This window comes from Eumetopias jubatus, unplaced genomic scaffold (genome assembly GCF_037043125.1).
Source record: "Eumetopias jubatus isolate StellerSeaLion01/CBP00866 unplaced genomic scaffold, mEumJub1_p1.0 scaffold_9, whole genome shotgun sequence".
In the NCBI taxonomy this organism is placed as follows: domain Eukaryota; kingdom Metazoa; phylum Chordata; class Mammalia; order Carnivora; family Otariidae; genus Eumetopias; species Eumetopias jubatus.
In genome coordinates this window covers 70,552,866-70,573,530 of record NW_028274815.1, presented here as the reverse complement: position 1 = coordinate 70,573,530, position 20,665 = coordinate 70,552,866, and the positions used below count along the sequence as shown (strand labels likewise).

General features: G+C 35.0%; 1 protein-coding gene across 24 annotated transcripts in view; it reads right to left on the bottom strand.

Moving 5' to 3' along the window:
* Nucleotides 1-20,665, bottom strand: part of NRXN1 (neurexin 1) — a 1,124,404-nt gene that overhangs the window by 156,143 nt on the left and 947,596 nt on the right. For all 24 annotated transcript variants that reach the window (XM_028103977.1, XM_028103968.2, XM_028103969.2 and 21 more), the window contains one exon: nt 18,336-18,507. In XM_028103977.1, the coding sequence (XP_027959778.1) occupies nt 18,336-18,507 (172 nt within the window). The remainder of the gene's footprint in view (nt 1-18,335; nt 18,508-20,665) is intronic.

Sequence of the window (20,665 nt, the reverse complement as noted above, 5' to 3'; positions counted from 1 at the left end):
TCAAACTCTTCTTCTCCCCCATACAGCTTGTGGTAAAAACAGGCTACAGAAACTATGAGCAGAAGTGGATACTGAGTGGCCAAAACAAGGCAATCCCATTAATTGTAAAATGCAGTATTAGTGGACTGTATGGTCTCTCACGGGGCCACCAATGTTAACAACCAATGATCCCAAGAGTTGTTGGGTTGTCAAGAAGACACGCATCAGGCCATCTTGTTACCATATGCTGTCTGTGGGTTTTTATGGAGGAATTAATTTTAGATCCATTGAAAACCAAGACATGATCAATGTTTCTAACTCTGCAAATATCTTTAGGAGACAGAAATTTTTGATTTGGCATGTTCTTTTTTACTTCTTTTCTGTTGTTGTTGTTAACTATCTCATAGTGCTTTGACAAATTTATGAAGACTTTGAGTCGTCATGCGCGGAGATCTTTATGATTTAAGCCATTACATTTTTCTGATAAGTTTAATATTGTAAACTTGTCTTCCTTCTTCTTTCAGCTACACAGACACACACACACACCTCTCACCAGGCAGACATTCCTCTGGCTTCTCTTTCTACCCACCCACTGAAGCATGTCACTGCTCTGACAGCCACTTCAAAAGGAGAAAGGCAGGCACAGGTTAGGTTTTAGGAAATTTTGATTTTATAAAAAGTAGTCAAGAGGATGGGGAAGCACATTATGATGCTCAGAAAGAGGTTTGTCTCCTCTTCATTTTAAATTCTTAGTACTAAAGCGATAAGAGAGGACAATTTCAAGAGGGAATACACTTTCTTCAAATCAATGGCTGTTCTTTGCAAACCCCTTTTGTCCAAAATTTATCCAAGTAGAATCTTTTCTTGGGTTTCTCAAACACCTGTGATCTGGGGAACTGTACTTTGGAGGATATTTCTGGTTCAGCAGACATCTTCATGAGAGTTCCCATCCAATCAAGTCTGACAAGAGCATGCTTGAAAACCTGCAGGTGGCCTAAGTGTAGCTCCCAGCCTGGGTGGAGATCACCAGTTCAGACCCAGACAGCCTAAAGAATGCAGTAGATACGCAGGAGACATAGTACATTGCAACTCTCAGAATGAGACTATGTATGAATTTCTTTACTGCATTCAGTATTTCCCCTTTAAACTTAAGCCACCAGTGATTTCTAGTGGATCCCTAAACACAGAACGGAAAGAAGAGAAGGATAAAACTACAAATATGTCTTAATCAAGTTTAAGCTGATACTCCACCTGTAAGGACAGATGAAATTTGTCCACTTAAATCCTCCTCCTCCCCCTCTTCGTCTTCTTCTTCTTCGTCTTCTTCATCTTCTTCTTCTTCGTTTTTTACAATATAGCACATCTATAGTTAGACTGTGTCATTTTCAAGGAAAGGGCTAAATTAATTGGGTCATACAACTCTGGCCTAATTAATACTTCATTTAAAATTTTTCCTGAAGTCTTTAAAATCCAACGGGCCTTGTGTTGACTTCAGTGGAAGTCAACACACACACAGGAAGACACCGGGTACAGGCGCCCCAAGAGAAGAGCCCGTGTGAAGATGAGAGAGATGGTGACTATCTGGAAGCCAAGGAGCAAGGCCTCCTGAGAACTCAAGCTCGCAACACCCTGACTTTGGACTTCTGGCCTAGAGAACAATGACAGAATCAATTTCTTTGTGGTATTTTGCTATGGGGGCCCTAGCAAACTAACATAGAGATGATTTAAAACTATTTAAAATTATATATTGTTGGCTTAATTACAGACCTTGGATACTAAGCAGATGCGATAGCATTTTGCTACAATGGCTAAAAGGTCCGGGAATGAGTACTCTTGGGTTTGCATTTTACTAAAGTACCAAGTAAATGTCAAAATCGTACCCATTTTAACTATAAATTTTCATTGAAGAGAGCATTTTGTCCTTCTCTGGATTAGCTTTTAAATCATAATAGTCTGCAACACAATTCTGATGGTTAGCACAGTTATAGAATGAACTCTACCAATATACAGTTTGCATTATTAAAGGTATAAGATAATGACGAAATTGATTTCAGCACAAAATATATAAATATCAGCATGATATATACCTACATATATACCTATATTTATAAATAGATCTAGGTATACACATAGTTCCATTATTCTATAGAACAACTTTTACAAAAGGAACTATTTAACATTTCATATCATTAAAATGAAATTTCTTTAAACAAACAAACAAAAAAATCAATCCTACCATTCTCTTTACTTTGTGGTACCCTGTAGCTTCATTAACACAGATGACTGGAGTACTATTTAAAATAGAGTGTTAGTGTTAATTTGCTAATTTATTTTAAATGTTTCCACAGAAGAAACCCCCCAGAAAACACTGCATAAAATAAATTCCTACTTAGGTAATGATTACATAAGGTGAGATTCTTTTACTAAAATATACTTATTTTTCTTCAATTTAGTAACTATTGAGAGATCACAGAAAGTTTATTGTGCTCACTTCCAAAGCTCTGAAAACAAATTCTAAGTCCCAAAGGCTAAGCTTATATTATTTACATACATTTCTAATCTTAAAAATTGCCTGAGGAATCTTGTTCAACAAACACAAAGAATGATTTTGTGAGACCACAATTGGTTTGGGGGGGGCTTGCTAAATTGTCATGCCAACAAACAGTAACTATAAAAATATCAACTTTCAATGTTAACTTTAAGTATTTATCATCTACTCAAAACTAGATGAGTGTCTTACTCTGTTCTCTTTCTCTTTTGGGGCTTATTATTTAAGAAGGATGCCAATTCTGGGGCGCCTGGGTGGCTCAGTTGGTTAAATGACTGCCTTCGGCTCAGGTCATGATCCTGGAGTCCCGGGATCGAGTCCCACATCGGGCTCCCTGCTCGGCGGGGAGTCTGCTTCTCCCTCTGACCCTCTTCCCTCTCGTGCTCTCTATCTCTTATTCTCTCTCTCTAATAAATAAATAAAATCTTTAAAAAAAATTAAAAAAAAAAAGAAGAAGGATGCCAATTCCAAGCCCACTTTAGATAAGGTTTTCCTACCTCTCTGAAGCCACCCAGCAATGGGGGCGAGAGCCTCCACAGAAAATACCCAGGGACAGTAGAAGGTCTAGCAAAGGGATGACTGTACCAATTAGTGCTAAAACAAAAAGACTTGAGCTTTACATGAATGTAATAAACTCAAGGACCCTTATATTTCCAGAGAAATTAAATATGGTTTCACCACCTCCACCCATACTACCAGGCTTCAAAATATGTTTTGGCCTGAACTTACTTGGTGGAAATGTTAGTGAGTGGAAAAGCTTTGTCTTTGCCCTTGGCTCTTCTCTTCAGATGTTCTTGGGGCTTGTGCCCTGAGGGAGAGGCTGACCTTCACTCAACACCAGGGTCTCTACTTCCACCTCTTATGCTATAGTCCAAGCAATACCTGCACAGCTCCGTCACCCCCTACCTTAGCTCTGGACATTCATTCTGGCCCCCTCTAGTTTTATACCCTCCACTTTAGTCAGAGGGGTTATTTGAAGTGTGTTTTCACCAATAAACTGTAAGCTCCAGGAGAGCAGAGATTGTGTCTGTTCTGGATCAGCACTGTATTCTCGGCGGAGAGCCAGGCATACTGGAAGTCTTAAATAAATAGTTTTAAAAGAATTACTAAACAAATTAACAATCTGCACCCTCTTATGCACTTGTTTCTTCTACTATCCTTTGTCCTTTGCCTTGCCATACTGAATCTCTTTACTCTGGAATATTTATTAGGTTTATCTCAAACTCCCAGCTTCTTCATGATCCAGGCTTAACTGATTCTATCTTCCTTTCTCTCCCAATCCTGATTTCTGCAGGTGAAAATAGGTAGCCACAGCGGTGATTGGATTCTCAATATATGAGGAAAACAGAAGCAATTCTACAGTGAGATTTATATATGGAGTCAATTCCCTTCATGAAATTTGATACAGTGATTCTGCTATTTGTGGGGGTATAACAACAATTCTAGTGGATGGGAAAACTAGGAATCAAAAAAGGCCATAGGACCACTAATGTTTTTTAGGAAGTTCTTGGGCATTCTGATTAAAAATCCCACATAAAGGCCCTTAGACATAAATGAGTGCACTGTTTTCAATCAAGAAATAGACAAACATGACAAAAAAGAAGGTATATGCTGTAATAACTTGGTATTTAATAGAATTTATGCCAAAAAAGTTCCACGCAATACATGCTTTTCCTTTAGCTGGCATGCAGAAGCATGGATAGGGTCCCAGACCTGCCTTTAATAACATGTATAACCATAGATACTTTATTTGACTTTGACTAGTCAAGCAAACAAATAAACTAAAAAACAAAAAAAAAAACAAAAAAAAATAAAAATTAAAAATTAAAAAAAAAACCCAAAGATTCTAGGTTGCCAAGTTATTTGATGACTAAGAAATTTCACCTCATGACTAAGATAAGGGATTACAACATAGCATACTATCAAGAATAGACAGCTTTTTAAACACTTTACAATGCCACAATAACTTAGGTGAAAGTTGTAGTACAAGTAGAATATAGATTCCTCACCAAAAATATTGAAGTCACCTTTTAATAGCCCCAAGAGAAGGAGCTTCCAGTTTAAAATTTGTGACATCTTGGGTTCCTAAATACTTAAACTATAAGACTATTAAGATTTATGGAAAGAAATAATCAAGACTATTTAATTTTTATGGGAATTAGAAAATCCCAGGTTCAAATCTCAGTTAAGTACTCAAGGACATGTTACCTATTCTTTTCAAGTATTAATGCATCTGTAAGATAAGCACAGTTTATGGGATTATTTTTAAGAATAACATGTAATTTGTATAAAGTACCTGGAATAGTTTCTGGTACATAGTTGGTGTTAAATAAATGATGGCTGCTATTGTTTGTATAGAGTACACAGAATTATAGACCTGTAGAAATGAAAAACACTTTACCTAGAACCTGGTCCAATGCCCAACTGATGAAAGATTGGTTTGATAACCTTGACAAATTAGTCTCTGGAGCTCTACAGAATTAGAAGACAATTGGAAAGTTACCATGGCTCATTGAGAGTTGAAATAAAATATCTCATAAAAGTATTATTGTTCAGAGTTATTTCCTGTTTAAGGAAAATAAAAAAGGAAAGAACATTATCACACATTATGGGCAAATACAATGGACCTTCTTGTTTTGATTTGTTTTACTCTAATTGCATTTAATCATTACATTTACTTTTTATTTTTTTATTTTTTTATTTTTTTTAAAGACTTTATTTATTTATTTGAGAGAGAGAGAATGAGAGATAGAGAGCACGAGAGGGAAGAGGGTCAGAGGGAGAAGCAGACTCCCTGCTGAGCAGGGAGCCCCATGTGGGACTCGATCCCGGGACTCCAGGATCATGACCTGAGCCGAAGGCAGTCGCTTAACCAACTGAGCCACCCAGGTGCCCTACATTTACTTTTTAAAGTTAATAGCTTTTAGATATTCAATATAGACCAACAGTAAAGTTCAAAGTATGAAATTGGAATGATAAATATAGTAAAAAACAAATCAAAACACCTGTCATCTTTGGTTTCCCATTGCAAGGGCAAGAAGTTGGTAACATAATACTTGGAAAAATATAAATCAGGAAAATCAGATTTTCAAAGAAAAATTCTACCTGTAAAAACAAAAAAAAAATAAAATTTGAAACATCAAAGTTCCAAAATGTGAAATATCAGAACTGAAAGAAAGACAATGAACCCTACTATACATCTCTCTTCATCCATATAAATTCTATTCTTGTATCGCCCTCTTTAGGCAGCCACTGAAGAACTGAGGGGCAGGAAGAGATATGATAAAAGCAACTTCAGGAAGATAAACAACTTGGCTATATACCAAATGGATTACAATAATGAGGGCTGAAGAGAAATACAGATGGTTTTCAGTTGATAACAAGGGGCCCAACTCTCATAAAGGCCTTACTGATGTAAGTGCCAGCATAGCATAGTGCCAGCACGGATAGAACACGGAATCGGGGAAATCTGAAGGAAGAATTAGTGGACTGGCACCTACCATTGGACCCAGTGCCTGATCTGATGGGATAAATAAAAGATTTTGATCTATGGGAGTAATAAGATGAATTACATTATTAATGACATAAGTTAGGAATTTAAGAGGGTAAGGTGGTTTGGAGAGTTATAATTTAGTTAGAGTAATAATTCAGTTGCAATCAGAAATATACATCTTTGTAGAAATGAAACTCCATTGTGCTGATCACTACCTATTCATCCAGATTTTATTAAAATTTAATGAGTACACCACTAGGACCGGTCACCTAAATTTTGTCCAGGTGGACAGTGCTAATTTCACCTTATCATCACAGACTTCTCTTGAGAGCCCAGGGGAACTCGCACAGGAAATCTGCAGAATGTTCCTAATTCTGGGGGGCACCTGCGTGGCTCTTCAGTTAAACGTCTGCCTTCAGCTCAGGTTACGGTCCCAGGGTCCTGGGATCCTGTCATTGGGCTCCATGCTCATTGAGTTCTCTGCTCATCCAGGAACCTGATGCTCCCTCTCCCTCTGCCCCTCCCCCTGCTTGTGTTCTCTCTCTCTCTAATAAATAAATAAAATCTTAAAAAAAAAAGAAAGAAAAGAATGTTCCTAACTCTGTTTCTAACTCCTGATAGTCCCAAAGAAAAGGGATATCTATACCATCCTTTTGTCATGGTATAGATATCCCTCAGAAACCCACAAATTCTGGAAGGAAGTGTTTCTGATCCTCCTTCCTTAATTACTCCCTCAGCTTTAATTAGTATAGTATGAAGTTACCATGAACACCCCAAGATAGGTAATAAGACCATTTTTTAACCACTTCTGCTTTGGGGTTCATTCTCTCTCCAGCCTAGAATGGACTCATCACCAATACATGTCCATTTATCTCTTCAAGAACAGACTTACACTTTACTTCTTTTAAGCACTAAACACGTTTCTTTTCCACTCTTTTTTCATATCTCTTCCAGTTCTCATATTCATATTTTGTGCTATATAATGCTGAATGTTCCATAAAATTCATACTTCTCTGAGTTCCTTCCCTCCTCAGTCACTCCTCAAACCCTTGCAGGACAAAAGACTGTTTTTTGCTTGCCTGTGTTCCCCAACACCTCTAGCAAGCACACAATGGAACAACCATGAAGAGGGTTGTAATGAATATTCATTGATGGATCAAGAATATCCAAGGCTTTTGGCCTCCATTAGGGGCTTAAGGTAAAATGTGTGAAAAGAAATGGCTAGGTCTAAGACTTGGGTCTATTAGCACTTTAAAGAATTTAATCAGTCTTCTGATGCTTTCTCTCCATTCCACTTGCTTGCCTTTTCTCAACACTTGCTAATTCAGAATAAAAAATGAGTATTTGAGAAAAATATCTTTAGGCAGAAAGTGGTAAAAGAAATTTGAACTGAAATTAAACATAATTTAAGATATGTGAAACTTGGTTAAGCAAAAGAGGAAATTAAGCACAAGATTTATGAGTGACCTAGAACATACTGATATTTTATAATATTTTTAGGAGATAAAAAAGTAATGATTTCAAATCTGGTTAAAATTATTTTTTTTTAGTTCAGCCAGAGTCATTTTCTAATTAATATCTTCAGCTTTCCTACCTGGATAGAAATAAGCCCAGCCACCTAGTATAATGATTAACAGGTTCATTCTAGTTTTTCCAGTTAAGAGACAAGCAATAATCTCAGTTCTATCTGGCAGCTCATAGATGAAGTGACAAGAGTTCTGGATTGCTCAGGATAGGGTTGGCATGTGCCTATTATACAGTAGTTAACTATTGCTATTGCTTCTTTTCTCTCTCAGAATTGTGTGTGTTTAAATGATAATTTTTATGGTCTCCTAATTATAGGGTGCCATCATGGAAAATTGAGAAAGGAGATTCCCCTTAGTTAACACACAGATAAAAGGTTGGGTAAGCCCAAGGTGCTTGGTAAGCAGGAAAAGATAGCTTTCTTCAGGGGACATCCTCTATGCCAGGGTACATGGCTTGTTGACCCAAGAATAGACTGGATTCCAGCTTCTACTCATTTCCTCCAATGGGATATTGGTGCAGTCCCTATAGTCACACAAGCTGCATGACTATACGCAGTGGCCTGTTCACCAGCTAGCCTGGTCTCTGTAATGCTCACTTACTAAAATCCAAAGGATTCTCCAACACCCAGCCCAAATTCCAGTCCTCTATGAAGTCTTCTCTGATCACTACACATCACTCCTTCTCTAAATTTATAAGAACATATTTTCTGTCACTCATTTGACTTGAATCCTGTCCTTCCTAGTGATGCCTCTGTATTGTCTTGGCTCAGGGTGAGTTTGGTGAGGGGCCGGAGGGTGTGGGGCAATTACATCTCCGAAACCTTCTGGGAAGATTTATCTCCAAGTGTGTGAACACAAGTGTGACAGCCAAGACAGGATAAATTTGGTCTCAGATGGAAATACACACTAAAATGGGGAGATTAGTACCTATTGCACTTAAAGGATTGCAAAACTGGACTACTGTGATTAATGAGAGTGGAGCTAACATGTATTGAGTACTTCCTACTTACCAGGTTTTTACCAATTACTAAATATTTTGGAACTAATAACTAACTCATGGAACATTCAAACAGCCTCTGAGGTAAGTACTATCATTAATGCATTTTACAGATTGGGAAATCGAAGTACAAAGAGATTAAAGAATTTGGTGAAAGGTCTCACATCTACACAGCGTTGTAACTAAGATTTAAACCCAAGTAGTCTGACTCCTGAATCTTCTCCCTTAAGCTCCACACTACCCCCCCTTTAATCTTGTGTTAAGTCTGTAGCATATGTATGAAGTTTAGACATTTGACATATGGTCTATATTTCCTATTGCAATTTAGTAAGAGGAGTATACAAATTGGATTTGGCACTCACTTCTATGCCTAAATAAACAATAACCAGAAAACAAAACACAAACAAAAGAATGACAAGCCAGCAGGGGAGGGCATCATTATGAGCATGCTATAAATCTCAAGGGACCCTTAAACAGTCCTCAGAGATATGAACAAAACGAGCAATACCCATAGGTATCAGGACCTCAGGACAACAAAGTTTTAGGCATGTGCACCATGGTGGGAACAAAGAATAAATTTTTCTGATTTTTTTTTTTCTTAGAAGGAGTAAGAATTAATAGTGTAGGGGTACCTGGGTGGCTCAGTCGTTAAGCGTCTGCCTTCAGCTCAGGTCATGATCCCACGGTCCTGGGATCAAGCCCCTCATTGGGCTCCCTGCTCAGTGGGAAGCCCGCTTCTCCCTCTCCCACTCCCCTGCTTGTGTTCCTTCTCTCTGTGTCTCTCTCTGTCAAATGAATAAATAAAATCTTAAAAAAAAAAAAGTATTGTAGGCAATGTTGCATAATACTTCAGAGTACTGGAGTGAGCTTTGAGATCTATGACCTTGGCAAGTAACGTAATCTCTCTGTATTTACTCATTTATCAAAAGGAAATAATATTACCTGGCTTATAAAGATTTTGTGAGTGCTAATGAGAAAATGTATATAAAAGAACCTACAGAGTTCCCTGTACAGAAGAATGCCTGTCTAGCTCACTCCTGCTGATACTAAATCCTACAAAAGGCAGGAATTTAAATGGGCTCTTTGTATGTCTGAGATTGTGGGTGAGTTGTTACCTCTTTACACCAATCCTTGTGTAAAACCAATTTCCTTATTGAGTCAACCCTATGTGGATTTATCCTTCTATTTGAACTACACTTCCATAAAGTACAGGCCTCATCTAATGATCCCCAGGCCTGTTTCCTTCTGTGACTGTGACCATCCTGCCCCCCTTTACAGCAAAGCAAACTTTCGCATTTTTTTTTTTAAAAGCTTCTTTTTGTTTGTTTCTCCGCTAACCAGAAAATAAACTTTCATCCGACTCCTCTGCCAAACTGAGCTATAAAAATAACAAATGAGAAAGCTGAAGACTCTACGTGGACTTTTAAAATGCTCGAGCAAAGGTGACCCTGAAAAATTATTATGGCATGCTATCAATTAGTTGACACTATTTAGAAGAATGAAGCTAGATGTTCCTCTATTCTGTCCAGTTTTATATCTCATAAATTCAGCTAAAATACTTCATTGGAAATGCACATGGTAATATCTAGACAGACTTATGGTAGGTGTATTCTCTTTTGGACTCTCAATGGATATTTTAAATATTCAGGCCACCAGTAGAGATAATAATGCCCAAGATGAAAAATCACTTCAATAATACTTAACATGAGGGAAGTTAGTCTCAAATTTTCAGGAGAGATAGGAACCTCAGCTGCTTTTTAATACAGTCAGATTCAAAAGGCTAAAAACAAAACAGACTTTAAAATGTTTAAGATGAAAGTCTTTCTTTGACAAATATTCAACCCATGAGGCTAAATTTGACACAAAATATTCATCATCATAATTCAAATTTTAATATATGGCCTATTTAAAGGCTTCATACTTCAAAAGACTTTCACATTTATTATGTCATTCTGTCTTAATTAAGAACTAACTAAAATATTAGATTAGGTTACACCTTTGGATTGTTATAGAAATTAGGTTTATATTTCTTAGGAATAAACGTGCTTTTCTAATAACCAAATAAACATGTTAATGCATAATTTATCACAACAATTACATCTGACTTACCAGTTCTACAAAGACATGAAATTTTATTATTTAAAATCTTTTTTTTTCTGGAATAATGTTATATAGAATTGAGTAAAATGTATTTTTGGATAGAAATCATTTTTAAAATTTTTGTTAAAAAGTACTGATTTACAGAAAAGTTATAAAAGATAGCAACAAGAACTTCACCTATCTTTCACCCACCTTCCCCCACTGTTAGCAACATAACTAACCATTGAATAAATATCAAAACCAAAAAATTAACATTGGTATTATACTATTAACTAAAGTATAGACTTTAGTAGGTTTTAACAGTTTTTAACTAATATTCCAGAATCCAATCCAGAGTCCCACATCACATTTGTCATGATTAGATTGAGGTCATGAATTTTTGTTGAGAATACTTTCTCAGCGCATCATGTCAGGAGGTACATGAAGTCAATATTTCTTACTAATGATGATGGTTAGTTTGATCACTTAGGGTGCTCTGCTGAGCTTCTCTGTGAAAAGTTTCTATCTTCTTGAAGGAGACACTTTTACATTACATAAATTGCTAGTCTCTACTCCTACTTCTGAGCACTAATTTTTGCATCTATCAGTGAATCTTGACCTCAACAATTATTATTTTGAATTCCAATTATCAACTGTGTGATATAAGAAAGAAACCTTTGGATACTGATGAAGTTATAAAAGCATTGCTATAAAACTATAAATCCTATCAAAATCAACCAAACACTTGGAAAAGCTGTGAAGTTTCCTGAAAGCCTAAGATCCTTAAAAATGTAATTTCTCTGTCCTTCACTCTTTAAGCTATTTCTTTAAACATTTTTCAACCTCACCTCCTAAAAACTAAATTGTGCATTTGTAGTAGCAACTGATTTTTTTTGTATGTGACATTAGTAATTCATTGTTTGTAAGCAGTAAGTAAATTCATTAACTTGATTATCAACGCCTCCGGAGAAAAGTCCCTAAATCCAATTCCTCAGTCAATACTTTGGCTATCCTTACTTAAAATTATGATAATGCCATTTTCTGTGTAACATGAGTATTTTTCAGGAGTGGGATCAATACATAACTTTATTATGATAAGAATTTAAAGTACTAAAATTGTACATTGGAAACAATAGTGGGGAACAAGAAGATAAAGGGGAAATCTGGAAATCATGAAGAAGGGCTATTATTTATTTATATTATCTATGTTTGTTAGCCTGTGTAGCATAAATGGTGCCAAAGCCCACCAAACCATCAGAGGAATTTTCTCTTTACTTTGTCAGAAAATTAAAAATCCTAATGTGATTGCCTTACGGTAACTGTAAGAACTTTTTGACATTAAAACAAAACAAAACAAAAATCCCAAAACCAAAACCAAAAACCCCAGGCCATTGAGAATCTATAAAAATGAGTGAGGATGAGAATGTATCATTTCTATCTCCTTTGATACAATCTCTCTGAAGCTAGGCATTTTAGGTTGGTATATTTAATATACTGCTGAATAAAACGTTCATTATGTTTCATCAAGAAAAGCCCCCAACATCAGAAAAACTGAGCACCATGAAAGAAGGTAATTAGCACTGGAAAAGTCAGAGTTTTTGTCACTAAGTCTATCTAACATAGCTACAGTATTTGAAGTTTCAGATATTTCATAGTATGTAAGCTTTACTTCGGAAATTTTTAGTTTGTAAACAGTTAACTACATCAAATAGAAGCCAAACATTATATATTCACTTGAATATTCACGCATGCACATAAGGATATTTTGACTAAAAATGATGAGCAAAAGACAGTGTTTTTACATAGAAATTGAAGGAGGAAACTGGATTTATTCAATAATTATTTAAGTAGCCTACTATGTGACAAGTCCTGATTATCATGTCTTCTGTTGGACTCTACCAAAAACTGGTTGTTTACTCAAAGAATGATTCGAGTCTTCTCTATGATTTTATCATTTTCCATAAGAAAGTTATATTTTCACTGCCTTACTTTTTGTACAAGGGAGACAAAATTCACTCAAACATTTCCCATATCTAATACATTTAACCAAGACATCTGACAAATCTATTAAGGTACAGTTTTTCTCCCAAATAATCCTTAAGTATCTCTAACACCTGAATCCTCTAATGACTCACTCCTCTTCTGGCTACTGAAATCAACTGAGAAATAAAGATAGCAAATGAATAAACACATAAAGTTTGAAATCATGTTAACTTAAAGGTTGAGTGCTGCAGGAACAGTAAAATAGTGATGATTCATAATGGGTCACTTAATTTGCTAATAATGCTTTAAAAGTGAGGTTAAAAAATAATCAGTGCCTACTAATGAGTATTATTGACCCCAAAGTTTAGTGATAACAAAATAACTATGGTTTCTCTAAGAAAATTATTGTTCCATGTGTTATTATTTTTTAGCACTCATAAGATTTGTGTGTACATGCATCTGTGTTGGTCAGCAGAAGTAATAGACTGTGACATGGACCAATATACACAATTATGACCAATCATGTAAGTCTTCATATTTAGCAATGAAGAGTATACCTTGCTACACTGAAGTATACATCTAATGGTTTCTCTTGGTTTTTGTCTTCCAAAAAGTATAAAGTAAGGTACAAAGAGCTGGCAAACAAGAGTTCCCAAGTACAATTTTGACTTTACCACTAATTAGCACAGTGATTTTGATTAAATCCACTAACCTCTCCAAGGTTCCATTTTATTGTTTGAAAAATGAAGGAGCTGGAATAGAAGACCTTTGAAGTTCCTTCTCTCCTTCAAATGCTATGATCACAAATGAGGTAGATTTTTTCAATTACATCATACATAGCAAAAATTCTGTTAAAGCTAAATAAAAACACCAAGATCATCAAATCGACCAACACTTAGTACCAACTAGGAATCTTTAAATGATGGAATAGCTCAAATAGTCAATAATTACTGATGACTTAAACTAAAATTCAATCAATCAATCTAAACTAAGTATATAGAATTTAAAGGGACATCATCACTATGACTTTCCTGAGCTCTGAAATGTTTTACCAATTTTTGAAGATGAAAACAAAGTCAAAGTTTAGAGATAATACCCATAAGATCTTTGAGCCAAACTGAATAATCATGTGAAAAATATTGACACCATCTCTATAGAGTTTTTCCTTCGGCTATTCCTCTCTTTCTTTCAAATTTTCCTATTAAATGATCTTCTTTGTTAAATCATCACAGACCACCATTTTCTCCTTTTTAAAAACTCTGTATCAATTAAACTCTTCACTAGTAATTTTGAAGTTGACCCATTTTATTTGACATTAGTTAACTTTTCTGAATCCTTCTTGTCTCCCCAAATGTCTAAACTCTTAGCAAGGGAGAACCATGTCTCTGACTTCTCTATTCATTCCTACCACAGGTTTTCATTTCATTGTTACTTGGTGCAGTCTGATGACACACTGCAGCAACAGAATGTTGAAAAATTGCTGGTGAGAAAGACAGACAGACAGAAAGACTAAAAAGTAAAAATGACTCTCCTATTCAATTGAAAACCAGCTCTTCTATTGTATTCTGTATTAATTCTCTATTTTCTATCACCCTACTTTAGGGTATCTTTTGATATCTGGACTATTTAATAACTTTCTAAATATGTTCTGTCTCTATCTTTTCCTGCTAGTCTCATTAACATAAATGCATGCCATCCTCTAAATAAAAATCTAGCCTTTCAAGGCTAGACCCAAATCAAGTTTCCTATTTTTTTCATATTATTACTAGACAACTTACTCAAAATGGCTTCTTCTTCCTTGGAACATATTTTCCTTTTTTTTTTTTTTTGGTATTTCTTAATCAGAAGTTAACCAAATATTATATGATAACTCTTGTATTTTCTCACATAGTATGTTTTTAATCTCCAACACTTCTTATGTATCTCTGTAACCAGATGGTAAGCCTCGTATGTCCCTTTAATGTAGTACCTATCCTCTAAACACTTGTTGATTTGATGTGCTAATTTGAAAGGAATAAAATGAATATTTGGCCTTGTGTAAAGGATATTTTTTGGCACACTGGTACACAAATGAACTCAAAGGTTTATCTTCAAAAGTAACTGTGATTTACCTGGAGCAATCTTTACACTGGGCATGTAAGATGATGTTAAATTCTGTGGATTAACATTATGAGTAAAGAAAAGCTATTTTTGTTGAGAGAAATTTTGCTACATAACTATAATTAGGAACAAATCAGAGATTAACGATGTATTATATTCTAGAGCTTTAACTAACAAGCGCCAATAAATGGCTTTCTCATCTTTAAATGGCTTGCAAAATATTATTCCTATTCACTGCTCCATATACAAAATATAATGGAAATTGGGTCTGCTATTCAGCAAATTCAATATTTATTCTAAAATATGAATTTTTGAGTTAAAGGAATATTTCATATACTTGAAAAGAGCATAAAATCTACCTCTACTAATTAGTTTCTCTATGAAAGCCTTCTAGACAATTACTGGGTAATACCACTGGTCAATGCTTTAGGTGCTTTTCATTAACGGTATAGCATTGCTACCAGATGAATTGCTTCATATAAAAGCGCTTGCCACAAAGCCCTATAATGGAAGGTTAAGTGCTATACTTAATTACTAATTTCAATCCTTATTATCTATATTTTGCAGTGCAGGCACTTTAAAAGGAACCAAATATAGTCTGTTGGTTCCTGCTTCTCTGATCATAGGATTTGGTGGTAAAAGCATTAGTCTAGCTGATTTTCTAATGAAGAGTAACAACAACAAAAAACTTTTAAAATAAAAATAGTCTTACCACAAACCAATATAAAAGAGATATACTAGACATTTCTATTGACTCATACGTAAAATCACTTTGTTCTAAAAACTTTAAACTAGATGACATATACTTTTAAATTTGTATTCAGCCCTCATGGCATTGTTACAGATAAAGCTCCAAAAGAAAAAGGTATTTGAAATTTTCATGGTTTATTTCCTATCTCAACATCATGCTGAAATGCACATAGAACAGATGATTAATAAAATACTTGATAACAGCAATGGTGATTCCCTGAGTTCTTTACGTATCGATCATTAACTTTTTTTATGTATATATTGAAATTCCCCACAGGTGCTCTCACATTCTTGAGGACAGAGTCTGCGTTTTACTCTTGCTTTTATCTTTCATAATAACTGCAACTTTGCTCACTCTTGATTAATCAATATTATCGAAAATACTTTTTAATGAAAGGGCACATAGAATCTTTGACTAATATAAAAGAGGTTGCATCTAAAATAACTATTTCTAAAGATTTAGTCCTTAATTATCATGATATTGCCAGCTTCTGATTTTTAAATATATTTTACATTGTTCCCTATAATGAGCATCCATTTAATTGGTAAATATACATTGTATATGTTAAACAAATATTAGTCTAGAAAAATATAGAAATATTTGTTGACTTAATAAATTTACTGCCCCAATCTCAGCTACTAGTATTCAAATTGGACACTGGCTTGCCACAAGAAAAGATCATATCTTTTTTGAACTATACCTCGTACATAGTATCTAGTATGTGCACAATTAAAGGATTCCCAATCAGATACAATATATCAAAGAGGTATAGAAATTAAAAAAAAAAAAACATAAAATATTTATCCAAATGCCTTAACGCATTAGAAAACTAGATTCTGGCTATCTATGCTTGGGAAATGCATACTATATTTCTCTTTGAGAGATGCATAATGGGTATTGATAAAGTCCAAGTATACATATTTTAAACTTAGTAACCCATATTTTCCCAAACTAACTTCAGGGTGTGACTTCCTCTCTCCCCTCAGAGGTCAGCATTAGCATTCTCTAGAGCAGAGTTCTTACAGATAGCAGTACGGAAAGTGTGACAAGAGTAAAAAGTTACTAAAATGAAATAATTTTAATAATTTAGCTGGTGAAACAATGCTAGGCTTCAAGGAGCAACTGCCACACTGTAATAGCAAGGGGATTTGTCAATTTACATGTCCAGCTCTACTATTCACAGATACAACACCCCCAGAGACAGGGCCTAGACCTTATCCTACTTTACATCTTTGTGTCCAGGGCAATAACTTCCTCTCAGGAAACAGTTATTGATTAATCCGTATTTTAGGAAATTCACCAATTTACTTTTCCATAATTTCACGGAGGCTGTAGTTTTTATGAAAAATGCCTTTGTATTAGGATTTCAGTAAATTCAATGAGGTATTAGCAGGGACTGTATGACACTGTGTGCATATTTAAGTTACTTTCCTTCCAAATCTTCCATTCCTTCATCTTATTACAGATGGTAAAAGAAGGTGTACATTCTCATAACTGTAGAGTAAAATCGGGATAATTCCCAGGACATCAATTTGGCAAATATTTATTGACTACCTACTATTTGCCAGTATTATAATGGGCACTGGACATATTGTTAACGTGCTTGCTTCTGAATTTTGTCATAGACCTGGATTTTTTTATTATACTTAATTCAGCAAATATTTGCAGAACACCAAGTTTACAGAATAGGCCTGAAATGAGGCTTGAAGATGTAGATATTTTTTAAATCCACAAAGGTCCAGAAGGGCAACACAGACATTTCATTAGACAGTTCCTAATTGTGAGTCAGTACCAAGAAAAATTACTCTTTATTTAATAAGTTAGTTATTTCCTCAAATTATTTCTGCCAAGAAACAAAAACTTATAACAGAGGCTTATGCACATTTTGGTAATCATTTTTACTGTACAAAATGGAAACTTCTTTTTATATTCTTTCTTTATGCTGTGCTATAAATCTGTTGTACAGGTCAGTTGTATCTAAAAGGGGAGCAGAGAGAAATGAAGCTGATATTTTTAGTAATCTCTTTGTACTAAAATATAAAGATGATAATAAATGAAGTAAAATAACAATTATACTTTTAATTTGTATTTTACTTAAAAACAACATGATTTTTTTAATTGAGACTATATGCAACCCCAAGTAACACTGGTTTAAATTTCTAATCTATTGCTTTTGTTTCAATAACATAGAACTGACAAAGCTGATTAACAACGAAAAAGGTAATTTTTATTTTACCAATAATAGCTTGACATTCATTTTATAGACTTAAAATAAGTAATGCTAGTGTCAGAGAGTCCTTGTGAAACTCCCATATGGTTATATGACAGTGAAAACAAATTTCAGTTAGTTACATGTTTTTATAACTGGTGATTTATAGTACTATATATTGTTCCTTTACTATTTCTCTGTTTGTCCCATGGTCCTCTTGCACCTTTCATGAGTTTCAGCTCTGCACCACCATCAAAGGAACCACCTGGCCCTATTTTCTTTCAGAGAAAACTGTGTAATATCCCTTCTTTGAGTTTTAAATTTTAACTTTGTTACTTTTGACAAAGCCTTTCCTTTGTTCAAATGCAAAGATCCAGTAAAAAGAGCTTTGACATGTTGTGCCTTTTATGTGTGCATTTTTCTGGTTTCACTGATGTCCTGAATTTTGCAAACGATACTGTGTGCCTTCAAGTTCTCCTACAAAATGTCATTTGTACACTGTATCAAGAACAGTTTAGGATAGCATTACATTCACACGATTTTAAAGTCCAATAAATACTTGATGGTTTCTCAGAAAACCCACAATTTGGTGAAACGGACGCAAAATAGTGCTTTGTTTTCCAGTTTGCTTTCCATAAAATCTTCTCCCAGTACACAATCACTGGCTTACCTGCAGGGTACCGCTCGATCACTGGCCAGCTGTCCACCTGTAACGTGGCATTGCCACCACTCCTCGTAAAACGGACTACATGGTATTTCCCATCGTTAATGATTGCATTGGACTCCTCAATGGCGATGTCATCTGTTCCAACATTAAATTTAACTCCAATTTTTCCTTGGTGCTGGAAGGGAGGAGGGGACAAAAAGTTGTATGAAGTTATACTAATTAGTCAGCGTTTAATAAGAATTAAGTATAGGAACAAGACAAGAATGTCCACGCTTGCCACTTTTGTTCAATATAGTATTGGAACTCCTAGCCACAGCAATTAGGCAAGAAAAAGGAATAAAAGGCATCCAAATTGGAAGAAAGAAGTAAAACTGTCACTATTTGCAGATGATATATTATATATAGAAGCCTAAAAAATTCCATAAAAAAACTGTTAGAACTAATAAACAAGTTCAGTAAATTTTCAGGATACAAAATCAGAAGACAAAAATCTCTTGTTTTTCTTTACACTAATAATGAACTATCAGAAGGAGAAATTAAGAAAACAATTCCATTTACAATTATATCAAAAAGAATAAAATGCATGGGTATAAATTTGACCAAGGAGGTGAAAGACCTGTATATTGAAAACTTTAAGACATTAATGACATGAATTGAAGAAGACACAAATAAATGGAAAGAAATTCCATGTTCATGGATTAGAAGAATTAATATTGTTACAATGTCCATACTACCCAAAGCATTATACAGATGCAATGCAATCCCTGTTAAAATTCCAGTGGTATTTTTCACAGAAATAGAGCAAAGAATCATAAAATTTGCATGGAACCACAAAAGACCCTGACTAGCCAAACCAATCTTGAGGAAGAAAAACAAAGCTGGAGACATAAGGCTCCCTCATTTCAAACTATATTACAAAGCTATGGTAATTAAAACACTATGGTATTGGTCTTAAAAACAGATACACAGATCAATGAAATAGAATAGAGAGACCAGAAATACACCCAACACATATATGACCAATTAATTTACAACAAAGGAGCCAAGAATTTATAATGGGGGAAGAACAGTCTCTTCAACAAATGACATTGGGAAAACTGGACAGCCACATGTAAAAGAATGAAAATGGACCACTATCTTACACCATATACAAAAATTAACTTAAAATGTCTTAAAGACTTAAACATAAGACCTGAAACCATAAAAAACCTAGACAAGGGCGCCTGGGTGGCTCAGTTGGTTAAGTGACTGCCTTCGGCTCAGGTCATGATCCTGAAATCCCGGGATCGAGTCCCACATCGGGCTTCCTGCTCAGCAGGGAGTCTGCTTCTCCCTCTGACCCTCTTCCCTCTTGTGCTTGCTATCTCTCATTCTCTCTCTCTCTCAAATAAATAAATAAAATCTTTAAAAAAAAAAACCTAGACGACAACACAGGCAGTATGCTCCTTGATATAGGTCTTGGTGATGATTTTTTTTTTGACATCTTATTTTATTTTATTATTGTTATGTTAATCACCACACATGACATCATCAGTTTTTGATGCAGTGTTCCATGATCCATTGTTTGCGTATAACACCCAGTGCTCCATGCAGAACATGCCCTCTTTAATACCCATCACCAAGCTAACCCATCCCCCCACCCCCTCCCCTCCAGAACCCTCAGTTTGTTTCTCAGAGTCCATAGTCTCTGATGGTTCATCTCCCCCTCTGAATTCCCCCCTTCATTTTCCCCTTCCTACTATCTTCTTCTTTTTTCTTAACATATAATGTATTATTTGTTTCAGAGGTACAGGTCTGTGATTCAACAGTCTTGGTGATGATTTTTTAAAATCTCACACCAAAAGCAAAAATAAATAAGTAGGACTATATCAAACTTAAAAAACTCCACAGCAAAGGAAACCATCAACAAAATTAAAAGACAACCTACTGGATGGGAGAAAATAACTGCAAATCATGTATATGATAAAGTGCTGACATTCAAAATATGTAAAGAACTCATACAATTCAATAGTAACAAAACAAACAACCCAATTTAAAAATGAGCAAAGATTTAAATAGACATTTTTCCAAAGAAGACATACAGATGGCCAACCGGTATATAACAAGATGCTCAACATCATAATCATCAGGAAAATGTAAATTAAATCCACAATGAGATATCACTTCATACCTGTTTGAATGGCTATTATCAAAAGGTAAGAAATAAAAAGTGTTGGTGAGGACTGAAGAAAAGAAAACCCTTTGCACTGTTGATGCGAATGTAAATTGGTACAACCACTATGGAAAACGGTATGGAGGTTCTTTGAACAATTAAAAATAGAACTGTTATATGA